The 19,169-nt window shown below is 36.9% G+C and overlaps 1 protein-coding gene across 13 annotated transcripts in view; it reads left to right on the top strand.

The window, feature by feature from the left end:
- The window catches only part of SCN2A (sodium voltage-gated channel alpha subunit 2), a 91,413-nt gene extending 73,771 nt beyond the window's left edge, over positions 1 to 17,642 (top strand). For all 13 annotated transcript variants that reach the window (XM_067549335.1, XM_067549336.1, XM_067549332.1 and 10 more), the window contains 6 exons: positions 5,274 to 5,555; positions 6,944 to 6,997; positions 8,262 to 8,399; positions 9,692 to 9,796; positions 11,442 to 11,712; positions 13,785 to 17,642. In XM_067549335.1, the coding sequence (XP_067405436.1) occupies positions 5,274 to 5,555; positions 6,944 to 6,997; positions 8,262 to 8,399; positions 9,692 to 9,796; positions 11,442 to 11,712; positions 13,785 to 14,974 (2,040 nt within the window). In that variant the 3' untranslated portion in view covers positions 14,975 to 17,642. The remainder of the gene's footprint in view (positions 1 to 5,273; positions 5,556 to 6,943; positions 6,998 to 8,261; positions 8,400 to 9,691; positions 9,797 to 11,441; positions 11,713 to 13,784) is intronic.
- Positions 17,643 to 19,169: the final 1,527 nt, after the last annotated feature.

Genomic DNA, 19,169 nt, shown 5'->3' with positions numbered 1-19,169 from the left:
AAACAGCTTTTCTCATCCCTCTGGATGTTGCAGGCAGTTCACAATTCTTCTCTAATCTTCCCTAGTTTCAAGTCCTTCAAGCAATTTTTTTCCAGTAGAGATAGGGGAGGAGAGAGGTGGCCAGGGCCCTTTGTTCCCCCTTTTTATATCCTGACCCATTTTACTGGTATAGTCCTTGCCAATGGCGTACTGAGGGTCTCCGGCACCCAGGGGCCAAGCCCGCATTTGTGCCCCCCCGCCCCCCCGGCCTCATGTGCCCTCCATGCAGGGCAGGAGGGGTCCCCGGCTCCCACAAGATGGTACCACCCCCCCAGCTGCCCCAGAGGGGAACATGCCGCTTGCCTCTTGTGCGGGGCAGCAGAAACCAACTCTGGCTGGTCTCCGCTGTCCTGCTTATCCCCCGCACTTACCTGCCACGCAGCTCCCGCCTCTCCAGCTCCAGCCCTGCACCCTGGCACTGACTCCCCCTACCGGGCAGGATGGCCTCACTCCCTGGCCAGGGGGTAGCGGGGGTGAGGGAGCTCCTCCTGGTCACCTACAGCTCCCCACCCTCCGCCTGCCCCTGGGCTCCATCCAGCTGCCCCTCAGCCTCCTGCACCGCAGGCTCCGCCCCTATGTGTCGTGAAGGGCCAGCCGGTGCCCCTGCCCAGGTTGGCACCTGCCCTCCCCCCTCGGTATGCCACTGATCCTTGCTGTGTCATGGGGTCAAGCAGCCCCGTTGCCTACATGGTCTGCTCTCAGTCCTTCATATGAATTGCAAATTCTTGCTTGCACCTTCTGTATAACTGTGGCTTGAGGTGCCTCCAGGGATGACATGCCAATCCTTTCTTTATGGTTCTTTTGTTATTTCTGAAGAGCTAGTATGTGGTTGTTCCTCAGACTCACAACATGTTTCAGTAACAAATATATAGCAAAATCTCATAACTCCATTTACAATGATGATACACACATGTTAACAGGACAGTAATACTCAGCAGACTCTGACTTTTCCAATGATACCTCACAAGGCATACTTTGTACAACATTTATCATAATTTTTTAAAAGTGGTGACCATCATAGTGTTGACTGTCACGCCCTCCCGTGGAAAAAGCCCCACCATTCCCAGCCATATCACCAACAAAGGGGAGAGTTCTGCTGGAACATTGTGGGATGGCTGAAGAAGTGGCTGACTATCTATACAGGACGGGGTTGGGGGAGGTCCGTACAGAATCTTCTATGTCCTACTGGTGAATGACAAAGTCCCTTGTTATTTTGATTTATATTAATGATTCACATTAGCAATTTCCAATTACGTTTTTGTAGTATATTTTTCTTCTTTATTACGACACTATTTTGATCTTAAATTACCAGATGTCCTAATAGAAATCTTTGATTTTCTTAGAATTTGTACTTTGTACTATTATGAGTGTAAGCTTGTTGACATCAAAGAACAAATTAGTGCTAGAGAGAGGAGAGGGCTCAAGGATGCATGCAAGTGGTGTGGCTAACTAGTTCTCTCATAAGCAAAAAATTCCCCAAATGAAACATGAGTTTGACAGGCATAGCAAAATGACATCGCCCAGCATACTTCCCCTCCTCCCGCCGAGCTCATGAGGTATTATGCCTTGTACAGGCTTAATACTCTGAAGGTGGCGGTTTTCTCCTTACCTTAACATTCAAGGACAGTATTTTGGCCCCAGAAATTGTTTTAAATTAAGTTGTAAAATTAATAAATTAGATCATTTCTCATTTTGCCCTTTTATACAGATGAAATAAAATTTAGGCCAGATTTCCTTAAACTATAGACCTAATCTACATATTGTGTATTCCAGTGAGAAACAAATAACACAGGTATGTTAAAAGAAAAAGTTTTCACAGTTACTGATATTGACATTATTTTGAATTTTTAAATTTTCTTATTTTAGTTTTAGATAATTTTTGGTGTTGGCAAAGTAATATCCCATAAATGCCAGTAATTATTATAGATGGACTCATACCAAAAGTCCCTTTATTTTATATACACTAAAAAATGAAAAAATTGTGCTATCAATATAAATAATGGATATAATATTAATCATAATGTATGTGTGACATTAAATAAGGCACAGTGTTATCAGTACTGGAAAATAATCCACAATTTATGAAATCTGTATACATCAATAAATACATTCTCTCACTGAATATATACATCTAAGTAATTTTAGCAATTTATAGATACAACTGATAATTTCTGGAGTGAACATAATTATTTTATTAATGCTGCATAATTCATTTTTCTTCTGAGGCTTTGAAATCACATGACTACATTTGGAGCTGACTCTTTTCATACAATAAAGGATTGAGCAGTGTGGCTCAAAAAAAAAAAAGAACTTCAGCTGTAATTTGGCAAAAAACATTAACCTCATACAACAAATGCTGAATGTATCCAAACATATATTGATTAAACAGAATTTCAGCTTTTATGCAAGCATGACAACTGATTGATAGATTTTGCTTTTGATAGAACATCTGTAGTACTTTTGTTCTGTCCATTGATGTAAACAATTCTTTTTCCTCAGAACTGTGATCTGTTTTGTGTTTCCTTTGCCATGTATAGTAAGCCAATTGTGGAAACAGACAAACACTTCCCAGTCTAGGCCTTTTTGCTCTGGATGTGACTGCAGAACCTATCTTTAAAGACAACTGGAATAAATAAGCCTCCTAAAGGAAACTACTGGGAAATTAGGATATGAGAAGGGCAAAATACTTAGCTTAAGTGGATTACAAAGGGAAGTCTGATGAATTTCCTACACATAACTTTTAAAATGTAAATTAATTATTTTTTAGAAATAACTGGTCCAGCTTTAGTATTACCTTGTTAATGCAGCAAACTGAACTCACATACTGAAAAATGTCATTACCCCAGTGCCAGAATCCCTGCTGGAAATGACTGTTAATCAAGAGTCTAAAAACTCTTAGTACACTTGATAGGATCAAGCCTGAAAAATGCTTGGAGACTTTTATTTTGTACCTTATTTAACCTGAACAACAAGCCTTTCATTTGAATTGGCCCATCATATTCCTGCTCAAAAACCTCTAACTAGTTCATTTACCTTTCCCCGTTTATTAAAGTGTTTTAGTTACTGAGATGCAAACAGAGCCTATGCTATATGTAATTCAAACTGTAACACTATAAAGATTTCCTTTCTGCATTGTAGTATTGCTATGTGGAGAAGATATATCAATGAGGCTTCCATATTAAATATTATACACTATTTCTAGCCTAATTTTTGCAGTTAAGTAAGTGATAAGAAAACTGAAAGTGGCTACAAATGCCATGAGATGCTATCAAAATTAGAAAAAAGCAATGTTTACTGAGATTGTTTCGTAGAAAATTACCATGATTTCCCCCTTTTCTTCAAAAAGCACCTGTGTGCTGAAATCTCCTTTGATGTTCATATGGCCACTCAGCAGTGCATAGAAGGGTACCAAATTTTGCTCAACTGAGGGCTGAAATGGCAGCTTGTCAGGACCCCCACGGGCTGCACCAAATTTCCTGAAAAAGGAGCAAATTACAGCTGCCCCATCTTTAATGTATATGAAATGTCTCTTCATGCAATATATTGATCCAAGCTGTCCAGCTTCTGATAATAATACTTTATTTTGCTGCTCTCTCTTTTATCTTAGTGTTTTTATATTACAGTGCTAACTCATGTCTAATCTGCTGTCCATAGTCACCCCAAGTTCTTTCAGCAATAAGGCTTTCCAAATTTCTCCACCACATCAAATATCTGAGTTTCATATTATTTTTCCCAAAATACATTAGCTTGCATTTCTCAAATTAAATCTCATTTTGCTATTTTTGGCCTCACTAGCATGTGTATCTGCTCTCAATTAACTATCAGCTTTGTGAGCATGATGACCATGCTCCTCTTCAGGATTATTAATGAAGGTTTAATATAAGATCATACCTCATATCAATTGCTGTAGTACCCACTACACATCATGTATCCAGTTGATACATTGTTACTTATTCTTTCATTACATTATTTCACCAGGGATATTAGTTAGACTTACAGAGCAGTAATTTGTCCTAGGAACTATATCAGATGGACTGACTAATTTGCATATGTTCACATTTATCAGATACTCTCTTTACCTGCTCTTTTATCTATAAGTATTTTATAAAATCTTCCTTATTTTCTAAGGAATTGCAGTCAGTGGCAGTCTTTCCATTGATTTCTATAGTAATTGAGTTGGGCTCTAATTGTTCAAGTTTCTTTTCTTTATTATTCTGTTTTTCAGACAGATTTTACGAGCTGTTAATTATCTTAACTCTTTTGAATCACTATTAATTTAATCATTAATTAAATCCACCTCATAATTTTTTAAATGGACCTACTTTCTCCCTGCTGTTTCCACCACATACACCCCAGCATAACCATAACACATTCTTACATTTTGCTACTCTTGGGCCTGATACTGATCCCGCTGAAATCAGGTGGGAATAGAATAAAATCTCTTCTTCCAAGTCTTAACTATATCTGAGTATTCTTTTTTGGGTACCTACCTGCTTTTCCATTTGTATTAATTACCACCATACTTCCTTAATATTTCCATATTAATATTCTGACTTCTCCTAATTTCCTATTATTTAAAACAAAAGCTTCTAAATTACACCCAGTAACAACATTATTTAGACTGAAATTTGAAATTGACTGCTTTAACCAACTAAACATATAATATACACTTTGATTTTGCTCTTTTTAATGTAAAGGCTGCTACTTGCCTTTAGAAGAATAATGCATGAATAAATAAGACAAAAAATGTGTGCATAAATTTTAGGCCTACATAAATTAAACCATCTTAAAGAATTAAATCCATCCTGGTTTTTTTCTATTTTTTTTCCAAGTCCTTTTCATCAATTATTTCTTCATGTCATCATTCTTTCTTTAAATCTGATTTGCTACATTATTTACCGATTTTCCTTTATGTCTGTGTACAACATATCTCTCTCTTTTTTTTCTTTTATTAGAGTATTCAAATTATAAGGCAACATCCTACCACTAATAGGTTTTTATTTATTTTACACTTTTTTGCTTTCTAACTAGGTTTTAAATTAGTTCATCTTTTGGTTCTTAAATTAATTGTATGAATTACTTTTACCAGTTGAAAAGCAGAGTGCAAACAAAATTAAAATACAGTATTACTTTGATAAGAAAGGTTGATTAAAATTGGTAAAATATATAGTTATTTTATTGCTATACATATTCTCACACTGTTTTCCACTGTTTTCCTTTCATTTATATGATAGGTCGTTGTGAATGCCCTCTTAGGAGCAATTCCATCCATTATGAATGTACTTCTTGTTTGTCTTATCTTCTGGCTAATCTTCAGCATCATGGGAGTAAATCTGTTTGCTGGCAAATTTTATTACTGTGTTAATACCACAAATGATGAGAGGTTTGATATCAGTCAAATCAATAATTATAGCCAATGTGAGGACCTCATAGAAAATAATGAAACTGCCCGATGGAAAAACGTGAAAGTAAACTTTGATAATGTAGGACTTGGCTATCTTTCTCTGCTTCAAGTAGTAAGTAGAATATATTAATATATTTCTTATTATTTACTTCTTGTATAAAGTAATTTCTCATTTTTTTTTTGTCACTAAGTGACCCTGTCCTGCACTTAAAAACTATACCTCATTTACTATTGTGCCAGGAAAACTCCTACTTATGGTAGGAATGCTGAGCACAATTTTTAAAAAGACAGATACATATATATCTAACTGTGGAAGAGATCTCAAGCAAGCAGAAACGGATACTCGTAATACTCATTGTCTCTCCTTTTACATACCTGGGACCCAAGTCCAGCTTGCAGTTCGGTTCAACTGCCTATGTTGGCTTCCTGTATTAGGGAGAGCAAATCTGTCAAGCATATATGCTATTAAAAGTATGTGGCCAAAATCACACATCCAAAAATAGAATAAAAAGCAAAAATGAGGGGTACTGAGGTGTTGTAGAAAGGAGTACTGGAACTGAGTGGCAGTGGTGTGGGATCACTCTGAGGAAGGGTGGGAGTCTTGAATACATGATAGGAAATAGGAGAGCTGATTGGTTACCTAGTTTGCATGATCAGAACTTGCGGGGACACATAAGAGGAGGTGGTGTTTCCAACATTCAATGAGGAGCACTGAGTGTGGCCTGGATGCACTATTAGAGATGCCATTTGTTTTTTAAAAACAAATTTGAAAATACATTCTGTAAACTTATAAATATTAGACAAATCCTTGCTCATTTCCACAAGACATGGAATCACACCATTACATGCAAATATGCTTATCACCTCTTAGACTCCTTTTGGTCTGCTTTCTATTTGGTTGACAATTTTAGAAGCCCTGAGAATCTATCAACTCAAATCTGGAATATTTGAGTTGATAGATTGATAAATTGATACGGCTGAGTTGGCTTTTGCACTTAAATATATATATGTAAATAAATATATGTTTGCTTATGTAGACATATTTATTACACTGACTATATCCATGGTTATTCTTTGTGTCACAGCTGTCTACATGTGGTTGTAAACACACTCTGTGCACATATATATATTTCAGTACAAAAGCCAACTCAGCTGTAGCTATGAAATCAAGAGCAGTGCCTATATCATATAGACCATAATACACCCCCTCAAATGCATTCTGATTGTGCATATTCGGATAAGAATTTTTAATAGATATATTATCCCTGTAGTAAAAGATTAGGTATTAGATTTAGCTGGTTGCATTTTATTATAATTGTTTACAATTATTGTATACATATAAAACAACAAGATACAAGGTGACAGCCAAATATTAATCTTGTGCCATGCCAGTATTTTAAAATGTGTATGAATGTAGTTGGTCTTCAGTTTGTAAACAATGTCTCCAATTAGCCATTTCCTAGGAACAGCAGAAGTTAAGCACATGTGTTCTGTTTATAGGCCACATTTAAAGGATGGATGGATATAATGTATGCAGCTGTGGATTCTCGAAATGTAAGTATATTGCCTTGAGTCACTGTTTTGATTTCATGAACTCTGTGATCCCAGTAATGTAACTGATATCTTACTTGAGTGACACTGGAAATAAGATAGCATGGAGCTATATAGTTCCATCAAGCAGAAAAAGGTGGTAATGAGCATGAAAATACAAAAGAAAAGGAGATCAGGGGTAGGTCCTTTAAGATCCCATGTACTCTGTAGCACAGGAGGACCAAATTCCACAATAACACTAACTTATTATTTTGCCATGAAATGCCCTTGGCTCCTAAGCAAACAGACACAGAGCTATGACTCATACTTGGAAACATTCATTAATGTAAAATTTGTGGACAATTATTTGCAATAATGATTATTTTCGAGGATGAGGTTGTTCTCCAAGCAGGTTGGCTCCACTCCTCAGGCCTCGGTTCCTGTACTGTTCTGTACTCCACATAGTTCATCAGCTTCTCCTTCTGGCTCCCTCTGCTCTCAGGCTACAAGTTGTGCCCCATGCTGGCTCCCTAACCATCTGCTACCTTGCTCCATGAAACTATGCAGGGAGCATGCCCTATAATCCAATTAACTCCCTGTTGGAGTTTAAAGTAGTAAGAAAGAGGCAGCTGAAGGGAGGTCTTGGCAGGAAAGAAAGATAGAAAACAAAATGTCTGGAGCCTAGCTATATCAAAATGCCAAATACCATGGCAGAAATGGTGATCTCCATGATATCTTGGGAAAATGCCAGATTACATGCCCTTGGAATTGCAGTGTCCACAAGAACGTGACAGAGAAGAATAGAACAGTTCACACCTCTTAAAGAGGTAATCAATTATTTTTTGGTCAAGGTCCAGACCTTGGAGAAAATAATAAAAAAATAATAATAATAATGACATAAAAAGATTTCAGGATCTGTTCGAAAGCATCTGGCTGTCCGGATTTGGCCAATGGTCTGCCTATTGACTACCTCTTAGAGCTATTGTTTCAGGTTGTCTACAAATTCAGACAGGTGACGCTATGTTAGTTTACAGTCATTTCACATTTTTAAGGTTTTTTCAACAACCAGTAAGGGCTAGAAACTTTTAAATGAAAGCTCAGATTTTGGAACAGAGTTCTGTGGCAAGGATGTGAATTCTGTGGATTCAGAATCAGAGTACATGGAGCCTAGTTCATAAGGTGCGTGAGTCAGAATACCAGAGCCCTAGGCTTTCTATAACAAACAAGGCTTTTGATGGCACAGTGTTCATCCTGATAATGTAGCTTGACAATTGTGCATGTTTTGTAGGTATTGGATCAGCCTAAGTATGAGGACAACCTGTACATGTATCTTTACTTTGTCATCTTTATCATTTTTGGATCATTCTTTACCTTGAACCTGTTCATTGGTGTCATCATAGATAATTTCAACCAGCAAAAAAAGAAGATAAGTATTTCATCACTGTTCTGAAAAGAAAGCTAAATACAAAAATATTGCTTGTTTTGGTGCCTACCATACAATGAATTACTGTAGTGACTTCAGGTCAGAAAAAATATTACAGTTTTTTACTCCTTATGATTAAAATTTATCATCACTCACTGTAACATGCAGTATGTAATGTAAACAAGTATATTAATTCCATACAATGTAGCAGGCTGGATGAATTAGGAAAACAATAAACATAAGCATATATAGCCAACTTAGAAAAAAGATAATCTATTTAAAGGTGTTGTATCATAAAAAAGGCTAGAGATTTAAATGGCCAAATCAAGCAATAAAAAATGTTGGCTACATTGCCTCCATGTCTGAGAGCTCCCAAATGTAGATATATAACCCTTAGTAGTAGGCGCCATATTATCCTTCTTTGTACTGTATTGAGTCTTAATTTTTGCTGCAATGCTGAATAAATGCTATTACTGAACTAAATACTAGCAAATAAGGAAAAGGCTGTTATCCGAGATGGGGAGAAAGGAGTGCTGACTCCAAGGGTTGGTTGGCCTGGGGGAACTCAGTCTGACTTAGCTTTCTTTGCTGGCCCACCTCTGCCAGTTGGGGTTGCTCCTGTCCCATGTGGTGACCCCGTGGGGTGGAGAGAAAGGACTGCTGGGACCATGTTGTCCTAGGTCTAGGAGGGAAGGGAGTCCAGCCTGGCCCTCTTCACCCCTACAACCCTCCACTATGCCTTCATTGGCAGCTCCTGGGTGTACCCCATACAGAGTGTCCTGCTGCTTTGGCAGTGGCATGAGCATAGCCATAGAATATTCATATTTATTTATTATTTCGGCATTGTGCCAGAATTTTCCTAAAGAGCGAAAACAAGAGAAGGGAAATTGAATTTTTCAGCATTTCATGTCTGAGCAAAAGCTGAAGGAATTGCATGGGACAAAAACAAGGCACATATGTTGTCTGAGTGCATTGCCCCTGCGGAACATCAATGGCCTGCTGCAAACACTGGATGTGTTAGAGCTTCTCAAAAAAAAAAAAAAAACAACAACAAAAAAACAAAAATCTTTTAGAATGGTAAGTGTTAGGCAATCTAAATTCAGGAGTTGCTACCAACTCCCCATTTGATGACAATAAAAATAATAAGGATGAGAGAACAAGCCAGTCTTTATGCCCATTCAGTCCTTGGTTTCTGGTGAGACTGTGAACAGGAATGATAATACTAATTGTGATGGTGGCTGTAAGTAATCAATGGAGGTACATGGTTGTAACCAATTTTGATCTCATTTCTTTACTTTGGAGGCCAAGATATCTTTATGACGGAAGAACAGAAGAAATATTACAATGCAATGAAAAAGCTGGGTTCAAAGAAACCACAAAAACCTATACCTAGGCCATCGGTAAGAATGAAAGTGTTTTCCCCCTACTTACTTTATTTCTTTGTTGGACTGTTTCAGTAATGTATATGGGTTAAGTTGTAAATTGGAAAAATAATTGACATAAAGCAAACTTTCTCTCTCTTTAAATCCAAATGAATTTTCTCTTTTATATTCACTAACCTTCTTGCTTGTGGAGGACCCTTCTTTTTGCTTTCAATTCTTACTCTCCATCTGTTGGAAGAATAGTGGGATTGTAGGTGGCATCCCTCAAACCACTGATCTGCCTAAAACAACTAACTTACAGCCTGAATACTGTGAGTGCCAAATATGTCAAAGCCTTAGGAAGGAATCTTCTTCTTAGGCCAAGATTGTCTCTGCAGCTGTTCTGTGGAGGCTACTCAACATGTGCTTTACATGCATGTTCTTTGATATACAGAATTGGAGTATCCATGCAATGGTGGATCCTTGGCCTCTCTCTTCCCCAGGCTCCATGCTGTGCAATGTCAATTAGGGAGCCACTACAGAGTATGGCTGTGCACTGCTCAAAGTGTGTACCAATCCCATGCAAAGGATCTTGCAATTCCTGTTCTGCTCCTTGTGCAACGGAACCATACTAGTTCAGGTGTCAGCATATCTTCAACAGCTGCACAAATGAAAGCAGGATTTGCTCAAATGAGAATTTTTTATAGTTAATTGAGGCTGAAGATCTTATTGGACTAGGCTGTATTTTCTTTGGCTTCTGCGACTTGTATGTTTTCAGGCAAGAGAAGTGATGGCTAAGGGCAAAAAGCAAGACTTATTTGCCAGTTTTGCCAGAGCTGAACATTTTTTAAGTCTGCTGTAACACTAAACTGCATATATTAAAATAAATGTCAGTAAGAGAACCAAATCTCCTAGACAGCTTTGAAAAACTCAGTACACATTTTTAAAAACCTTCCCTTTAATGTGCATTAGTTGAATCTTTAGAAGCCTAACTACCTAATTTGTGTGCAAATGTCTTTGTATGCACAAACACGTGAATGCACACAAAAAGGAGGTTCTCTTAAAATGTGGTCCTTAATGTACAACTAATAATAATTAATAATAATACTCATACCTAGCTCCTAGATAGTTTTCCTTGGAAAGATTAAATTTGTATCGGTAAATGTGTGTAAATGTTGACTTCACTACACACACATAAACCAATGAAAAAATATTTCAATATTTTTCAAAAATAAATAAAAATGTACAGATAAGCAAAGTAAGCAAAATGGTACTTGAGAATTTACTAGAGTTTGATTTGTGGATAATTATTTTGTTTATTTCAATGTGATGTTGACAATTTGTGTTTTAACAGTTATCATACTTTAATGTTTGAATCTCAATATCAGCTGTCATTAAATAATGATTCCTTCTGTTGTCTGATCCTCTATTATTTCCCAGGACTGTGAACATTTAAATTGATTAAAAAAATGCTGTTGAAATTATTAAAAAAATAAAAATTGAATTCTGCCAAGAATATATATATAGTGCTTTTCATCAGTAGATCTCAAAATACAAAAGAAGTCAGTATTATTATCCCCATTTTACAGATGGGAAACTGTAGATTTAGTTAATTTATTTGTAATAATTTGGGGAAGGAAGTATACACAAGGTGTATGCATGATGCGTTCTTTTTTACCCACAGAACAAATTCCAAGGCATGGTCTTTGATTTTGTGACAAAACAAGTATTTGACATCAGCATCATGATTCTTATCTGCCTTAACATGGTCACCATGATGGTAGAAACAGACGACCAGAGTAATGAGATGCAAGATAATTTATGGTGGATTAATCTTGTATTCATTGTCCTTTTCACTGGAGAATGTATTCTGAAACTGATTTCACTCCGTTATTACTACTTCACGATAGGCTGGAACATTTTTGATTTTGTGGTTGTCATTCTCTCCATAGTAGGTAAGTACATTTCACTTTCAAGAAGGGGTCGAAGAGAGTACAAATTGAAAATTTGTTTTAGGAATCTTAAGGTCCTTAATATTTTACTAGAAGAGACTCTTTAGTTTGCCATTTTTCTAATTTCATATTGTGCATGAAATAAAGGAATCGTATATTAAGAGTTTTATACCAATCAGATTTGATTTGATTTCAGTATCAGAAATTAGACCATAGGGTTGCCAGTCCTTCAGGATTGTCCTGGAGTTTCCAAGAATTAAAGATTAATCTTTAATGAAAGATTATGTCATGTGATGAAACCTCCAGAAATACATCCAATCAAAAGTAACATCTCTATTAGATCATGACTGAGTTCAGTAGAAATTGTATATCACTCCAGCATAGAAACAAACCAATAAATGGAAAGGCTGTTTTGAGACACAAATTAACAAACTTTATTAGTGGTATTCACAGGGGGAATTTGTGCCCTGCAATCCTGAGGTGACAGTCAGCACTAACAGCAGAAGAACCCGTGTGGTTCTTCTTTTTAGTGTGGACAGCATGCTAAGACCCCACACAGCAGGTGAGCAGCCCCTTCCTGCCGCAGAGCCACCTCTGCCACTTGCATCTGAGGGCTCCTTGCATGTTAACTCTGGAGAGGCAAAGGGAAGAGCAGGGCTGGAACAGGTGGATCTACAAATATGTCGTTCTAATGGCCTATTTCTCCGTCCCACCCCAATCTCTAACTACTGGATTAGTTCCTGTAGCTAAAAGGAAGGACCTCATCTACAGATGAAAGATTTTTTCCTCACTATATCTCAGCAGGTGGTGTGACTGTGAATCTCTTTTGGGGTAGGAGGTTTAATCAGTATTGCCCATCACCACCCATTCAAAATTCACAAGTCAAGCCCCCAAAATCAGAGGAGCAGAAAAGGCTGCATGGAATGGGTAGGATTCCTTCTCTCCAGCCTTGCAGGACTCCCCAGTCCACAATTTGGTTTTGTGGCCTATATTTTGGGAACAGGATTTGACCTATAGCTATATTGTGAGCAGCTGAAATGGTCATTGTTTTTCTGCTTCTCTGATGCCATACTAAAGAAATTTTCTGCCACCTTTTCCTTCTAGGAAGCCTTTTCATTGCTGGTTTATTTATATACTGGATTGCTGTGGGATTACCCCTAAATTTGTGGTCATATTATTTCATTGGTGATTAAGAAGTTAAGTACCTGACTAAATTTGCATATTTAATAATTTTATTTTAATGGATTACATTGTAATTCGCTAGCAAAAACTATAAATGAGGCACTTCCTTCACATTACTCTAGATTATGTCTATTAAAATTAAACAGACAAATATTCTGCAGACTTCAATATCCACTGTCTATTCACCAACAGACGTGTATAAGTGGGGAGCAATTCACTGTAATCCTCATTCAGGGTTAGTCTCTCCTAGACAAGATTCCCAGGGAAAAAAAATATAATGATATTGGCTAACATGGGCACCAGGTAGTATAGGCTGAGGAAGGCTTAGCCTTCCCAAACAGCCAGTCCTGGCCCCGCTCCCTCCTGCTGCATCGCTGGTGCTGCAGCACAGCAGGCAGCAACTTCCCGCCCTCCGACTCCTTCGAACACGGTGAGGCTGGAGGGGGGTGAACCAGCCATTAGTCTGGGCCACTCGCTTGGACCACCTGGTACTGGGGACAGGGCGGCTCAGTCCCAACTCTGGAGTGGGGTGGGGCTCCTACAGGGGGGCAGCTCCGGATGGTGGTGAGGGAGAGGGACGTGGCCTCACACGGAAGAGGAGTGACCATAGGCTAGCCTCCCCTAACAGGCAGTCCACCTGGTGCCCATGCTGGCTATTTACAAAATCCTGCAAAACACTGCAGAAGTTCTAGCTGGGTTGTTCAGATTTGCATAGCATACCATACTGTGAGTGTTTGGTTAAATGAACTAACAGCCCACAATGTAAACTTCTGCTATTTGTATACGTTTGCTTCAATTCTCATTGGTCAACATTATATGTAAATAGTATAAATCTTTAGTAGTTACTGTTACATTTTATTATACGCTTTACTAACTAACTTATTTTTTAACAGGTATGTTTCTAGCTGACCTGATTGAAAAATATTTTGTGTCCCCCACCTTGTTCAGAGTTATCCGACTCGCCAGAATAGGTCGAATCCTGCGTCTTATTAAAGGCGCTAAAGGGATCCGCACTCTGCTTTTTGCTTTGATGATGTCTCTTCCTGCTTTGTTTAACATTGGTCTCCTACTTTTCCTGGTCATGTTTATCTATGCTATATTTGGAATGTCCAACTTTGCCTATGTTAAGAGGGAAGTTGGGATTGATGACATGTTCAACTTTGAAACTTTTGGCAACAGCATGATCTGCCTATTTCAGATTACCACATCAGCTGGTTGGGATGGTTTGTTAGCACCAATTCTTAACAGTGGAGAACCAGACTGTGACCCTCATAAAGATCACCCAGGAAGCTCTGTTAAAGGAGACTGTGGTAACCCTTCAGTTGGGATTTTCTTTTTTGTCAGTTACATTATCATATCATTTCTAGTTGTAGTAAACATGTATATTGCTGTTATTTTGGAGAACTTCAGTGTTGCTACGGAAGAAAGTGCTGAGCCCTTGAGTGAAGATGACTTTGAGATGTTCTATGAGGTTTGGGAAAAGTTTGATCCAGATGCCACCCAGTTCATAGAGTTCAGTAAACTGTCTGATTTTGCAGCTTCACTGGATCCTCCTCTTCTTATAGCAAAACCAAACAAAGTTCAGCTTATTGCAATGGATCTGCCCATGGTAAGTGGAGACAGAATTCACTGCCTTGACATCTTGTTTGCTTTTACAAAGCGTGTTTTGGGGGAAAGTGGAGAGATGGATACACTTCGAATACAAATGGAAGATCGGTTTATGGCAGCTAATCCTTCTAAAGTCTCCTATGAACCGATTACAACCACATTAAAACGAAAACAAGAGGAAGTATCTGCTGTCATTATTCAGCGCGCTTTCAGACGTTACCTTTTAAAGCAAAAAATTAAAAAAGTTTCATGTATGTTTAATCAAGACAAAGATGAGGATGACCTGCCTATCAAAGAAGACATGATTATTGATAAGCTAAATGAGAACTCCACTCCAGAAAAAACAGATATGACCCCTTCCACAACCTCTCCACCTTCCTACGATAGCGTAACAAAGCCAGACAAAGAGAAATATGAAAAAGACAAATCAGAAAAAGAAGACAAAGGTAAAGATGTCAGGGAAAGTAAAAAGTAACAAAGAATTCCATTGGTGACAAATTGTTTACAGCCTGAGAAAGTGACATGTTTGTGTCAACAGGACTCCTGTATGAGGTCTATGCCAAACTGACAGTTTTTACTTATATAAATATATATATAAAATGATTATATATATATATATATATATATACATATATACATACACACACTTAAGGTCAGTGCCTATAACAAGACAGTGACCCCTCGTCATCAAACTGTGACTCTGTAAAACAGGGTAACAACCTTGACAGGAGGTTATTGTTTTCATTACCAGCTGATGCTGCTGAAGAGGAGACAAAATGGCTACTCAGACTGTAGGGACCAGTTTTTTTAAAAAAAGGTGCAAACCTACAATTTCTGTGTGATTAACAAAAAACACTTGAGTACAGTAATTGTATCCACTGTCTGCATTTCAACTGCTATATTTGCCATATTTTTACAAAAAATTGGTGTTGGTGATTTTATCATTTTTTTTAATTCACAGGTTGTTTACTATTATATGTGACTATTTTTGTAAATGGGTTTTGTGTTGGGAAAGGGGATATGAGGACAAGGTGTTCTGTCCTCTGATTCTCTACAATGTACAGACATAAGTGATTTGCATGAAGGCATGCTGCACTCATTGTTCATGCATGGAAAACACATGACATCAGTGGCACAAAGCAACGGAGTTTTAATTACTTCCATGTTTCAGGGTGGCTCCATATTTTGAGGTGCTTAATAAAAGTATTCATTTTGTGTCTCATCTAGATAAATCTTAATGTGCCTGTAAAGTCCCATAGAACCTACAATAATAAAACAGATATTTTATTTTTTCACAAGTCATTAAATTATAGTTGATACAAACTTCTCTAAGAAATTTTTGGCGATATAAACTTGATTTTTTTAAAGTGTTCTTCTGTGGAGAACAAAATACTCATGTAACCTAACCTAGAAAATTGAACTGACCAAAAAACTTCAACATTTATAAAGCTGTTCAGCTTCACCCTGCAGAATCATTTAGCCATCTTCTACTCTCAGCAAGGTTGACATTGTATGTGTCAATAAAATAATACCGTCTATGTAAATAGTTACTTTACCATGTGGTGCATGTTTGAGCAAACAATGACCTGAGCACAATATTTATTGCATCAAATATGTACCACAGTAAGTGTAGTTTGCAAGCTTTCAACAGATAATATTATGTATTCTATACCATTATAGATATTTTGGGGGCTATCACTGATGCATGTTTATCTTGCCTTTGCTGCTGTATTTTACTCCTTCCACTGTTCAAAAGTCTAATATGGGAAGCCATATGTCAGTGGTAAAGTGAAACAAATTGTTCAATCAGACATCATTCCTTCATGTCATCAAGCAATAGTTTGCAGCTATTAAAGAGCTTCTTGCTTTGCATTCTTAAATTTTAAGTGAATACTGTACGGTGTATAGCCAGACTGTACAGGACATGTTGCAAACTACTTAATCTGTTGAAAATACATGGGTAGAATTTTCTAAGAAAATATAAATATTGTAAAAATATCATTTTATTTTATTTTTCAGCATTTTGTACATAAAATCAGAAATTAAAAGTATCTTCAGGTTGATGTCACAGTCACTTTTGTTACTTTCTGTCCATAGCACTTTTTAATCAAAGAACTTCACAAAATAAGAAGTAAAGGAGAGAATGAGGTAGTTTTAGGTTTCTGCTTTTTTTTTATTAGTACTGTATTTTTGCACACATTTTAATGTGAAATAAGTTTCAAATTGAGTCCAAAATGCACTTGCTTCCAAATAGATATAACTTGTAATTGAAATGTGATGGGAAAGATTTGTTTGAAATCCTAGCACTGCCTGCACCAGAAGTTTCAAGGTAGTCCTTTTATTCATGGAATCATTGATCTTTACCAGTGTTTGTTTACATAGACTATTCTTATTCTTGTTGATTCATGCTGCACTAGAACTGTTCTAAATATACTATGGGATAGACAGTGTCTTTTTCACAAGAACTAAGTAGCAAACTTGTATAATTGATCACATCAGGACATCTGTGTTTCTTACACAAGCAAAAATTAAACGTTGACTCCTCCTTTAACTAAAACTATTGACTTGTGTGTTGGTGAACTGCATGCAGGAAAATGCTATTACCATAAAGAATGGTAAACCACATTACAGTTGAGCCAAAAGAATAAAGACTTCTTTTTTATTGTATTTAATTGTTCTGTCTTTGTTTTTATCACTAAAAAGTGATGCATGTCAAAAGGTGCTATAAATTTTAAAAGGCTATACATATAAATATTTGCAAACAGGAATAAGAATTAAAAGTCTTTCTGATTTTAAAAATGTGCATGAAATGAAATAAAGTTAGTACTGTATACTTACATATTTCCAAATATATTTGATATCTTTTGCAGTAGCTGATACTGCTTTAAAACTCAATGTTTCCTGAACTTGATTTTCACTTTAATTTCAAGGTGGATTTTTCAGGCTGATTAACCCTGTTTAAAATTACTGTACCATAAGATAATGTTCATGTGTAGAGTGCTTAAAACTTCTTTACATTTCAGGCATTTTAGACTACTAGAACACTGTTGTTAAGGTGTTAGTACTAGCTATCAGGGCTACAGACCAAAATTAAATTTATATTACCAGTGATATTTTGTACTCAAAGACCAAATATCACCTTTGTTGTTAGAGGAATCTTGTACATTCGTTAGATTACATTCAGGCATAGAGGAATGTTATATTACTATAATGTAGAGTATTGCACATTATTAAAATTGTATACATATATGATTTAAACACTTATGGTATATTATATATACTTTTCATATGTACTTTTTCACCTTGAAGGATCCCAAGTGTTTAGCATGCTGTATGTATACAGCACCGTGCAAATGCAGCTATATCTGCAGTGGAGGGCAGAAGCCAGGTGAAAAACAGGCTTCATAGGAGTAAGTAAAGAGGGGGAATTCTGGAGGGAAATCCCAGCTCTTACTAAAAGTGCTGTGAGATCTTTAACAATTACAAGCACAAGGGACAGGTCCTCATATTATAAGTGAATAAATTTATCTTCATTTATTTTTTCTCCATCGTCTTAAGTGGCCCTTGTTATTCACACATTCACTAGCTTCATTCCAGAGAAATTACTTGGGGGAAAAAATTAATTTTTGTGTGTGTCATCCTTATCATATGATATCTCATTTTATTTCCAACATACAATATACATTTTAGATGGTTTGGACAGTTATTTTGAAAAACTATCTTATGTCAAAATACATCTCCCTACTTCCTCCTCCCTCTTAAGCTGGGGTTTACAAATTTCAGGCCAAAACATGGATTTCTATAAAACTCAGAGGGATACAACATGAAAACAGGGAAACTGCCATTTTTTAAGGGACACATGCTATCTTGTTTGTTAATACAACTGAGATTGCTCATTCACATCAATACAGGGTATGGCTGTAAACCTCCCAAAAAGTGCTAATGCTGGCCCAGCGACAGGGAAAGCACCTGATATTGTGAGGTGAGAAGAGCAAAGCTAGAGTCAAACTCAAAATTGATATGATTTCTTTAAAAGAAGAAATCATCAACAACAGTCTCAAGTGCTACCATAAGAGTGCGATGCTTGAAAAGTCAGACAGAAAAAAACCAGAAGAGCCCTGAAATATCACTTCAAATTCTTGATTCTAAATCTGATGTACATGATGAGCAGCCCCATATATCTTAAAAGAACTAAAAGTATGTTTATTTACTCATATGTAGCTGCAGAATTTAAAGATAACCAGAGATGCACAATAATGTATTTGCAATCTGATTCAACTCAGGACCTTGGACAAAACTCCCAATGGCCTCTGTGGAAGTTTTTCCTGAGTAAGGACTGCAGAATATGTTTCTTTGTGTTTTCTTTTTTAAAGCATCCAAAATTAAGGGTTTGTTTGAGATTTTTCTGCACAGGTATTACTACAGTGATGTAGCTGCATGATGCAAGCTCTTTGGCCGCAATCCTGCAACTAGATGCATGTCAGTAGACCTTTGCTCCCACCCGTGCAGAATGAGTTGCCTGATCAGGGCCTAAGAAAATAATGGAGAACACTGAACTACAATAATTTAAATACTAAGTTTTTTAATAAATAAAAGACAGATATTTTGTGTTGAGATATATTGTGTTGAGATATGAGCTGAACTAGCCCATTCAGAAAATGATCAATGTT

This window comes from Emydura macquarii, unplaced genomic scaffold (genome assembly GCF_026122565.2).
Source record: "Emydura macquarii macquarii isolate MOO-44397 ecotype Brisbane River unplaced genomic scaffold, CSIRO-AGI_Emac_v2 contig_1253, whole genome shotgun sequence".
NCBI classification, from domain to species: domain Eukaryota; kingdom Metazoa; phylum Chordata; order Testudines; family Chelidae; genus Emydura; species Emydura macquarii.
Note: the sequence above shows the minus strand (reverse complement) of the source record. Positions and strands in the feature narration are given on the sequence as shown.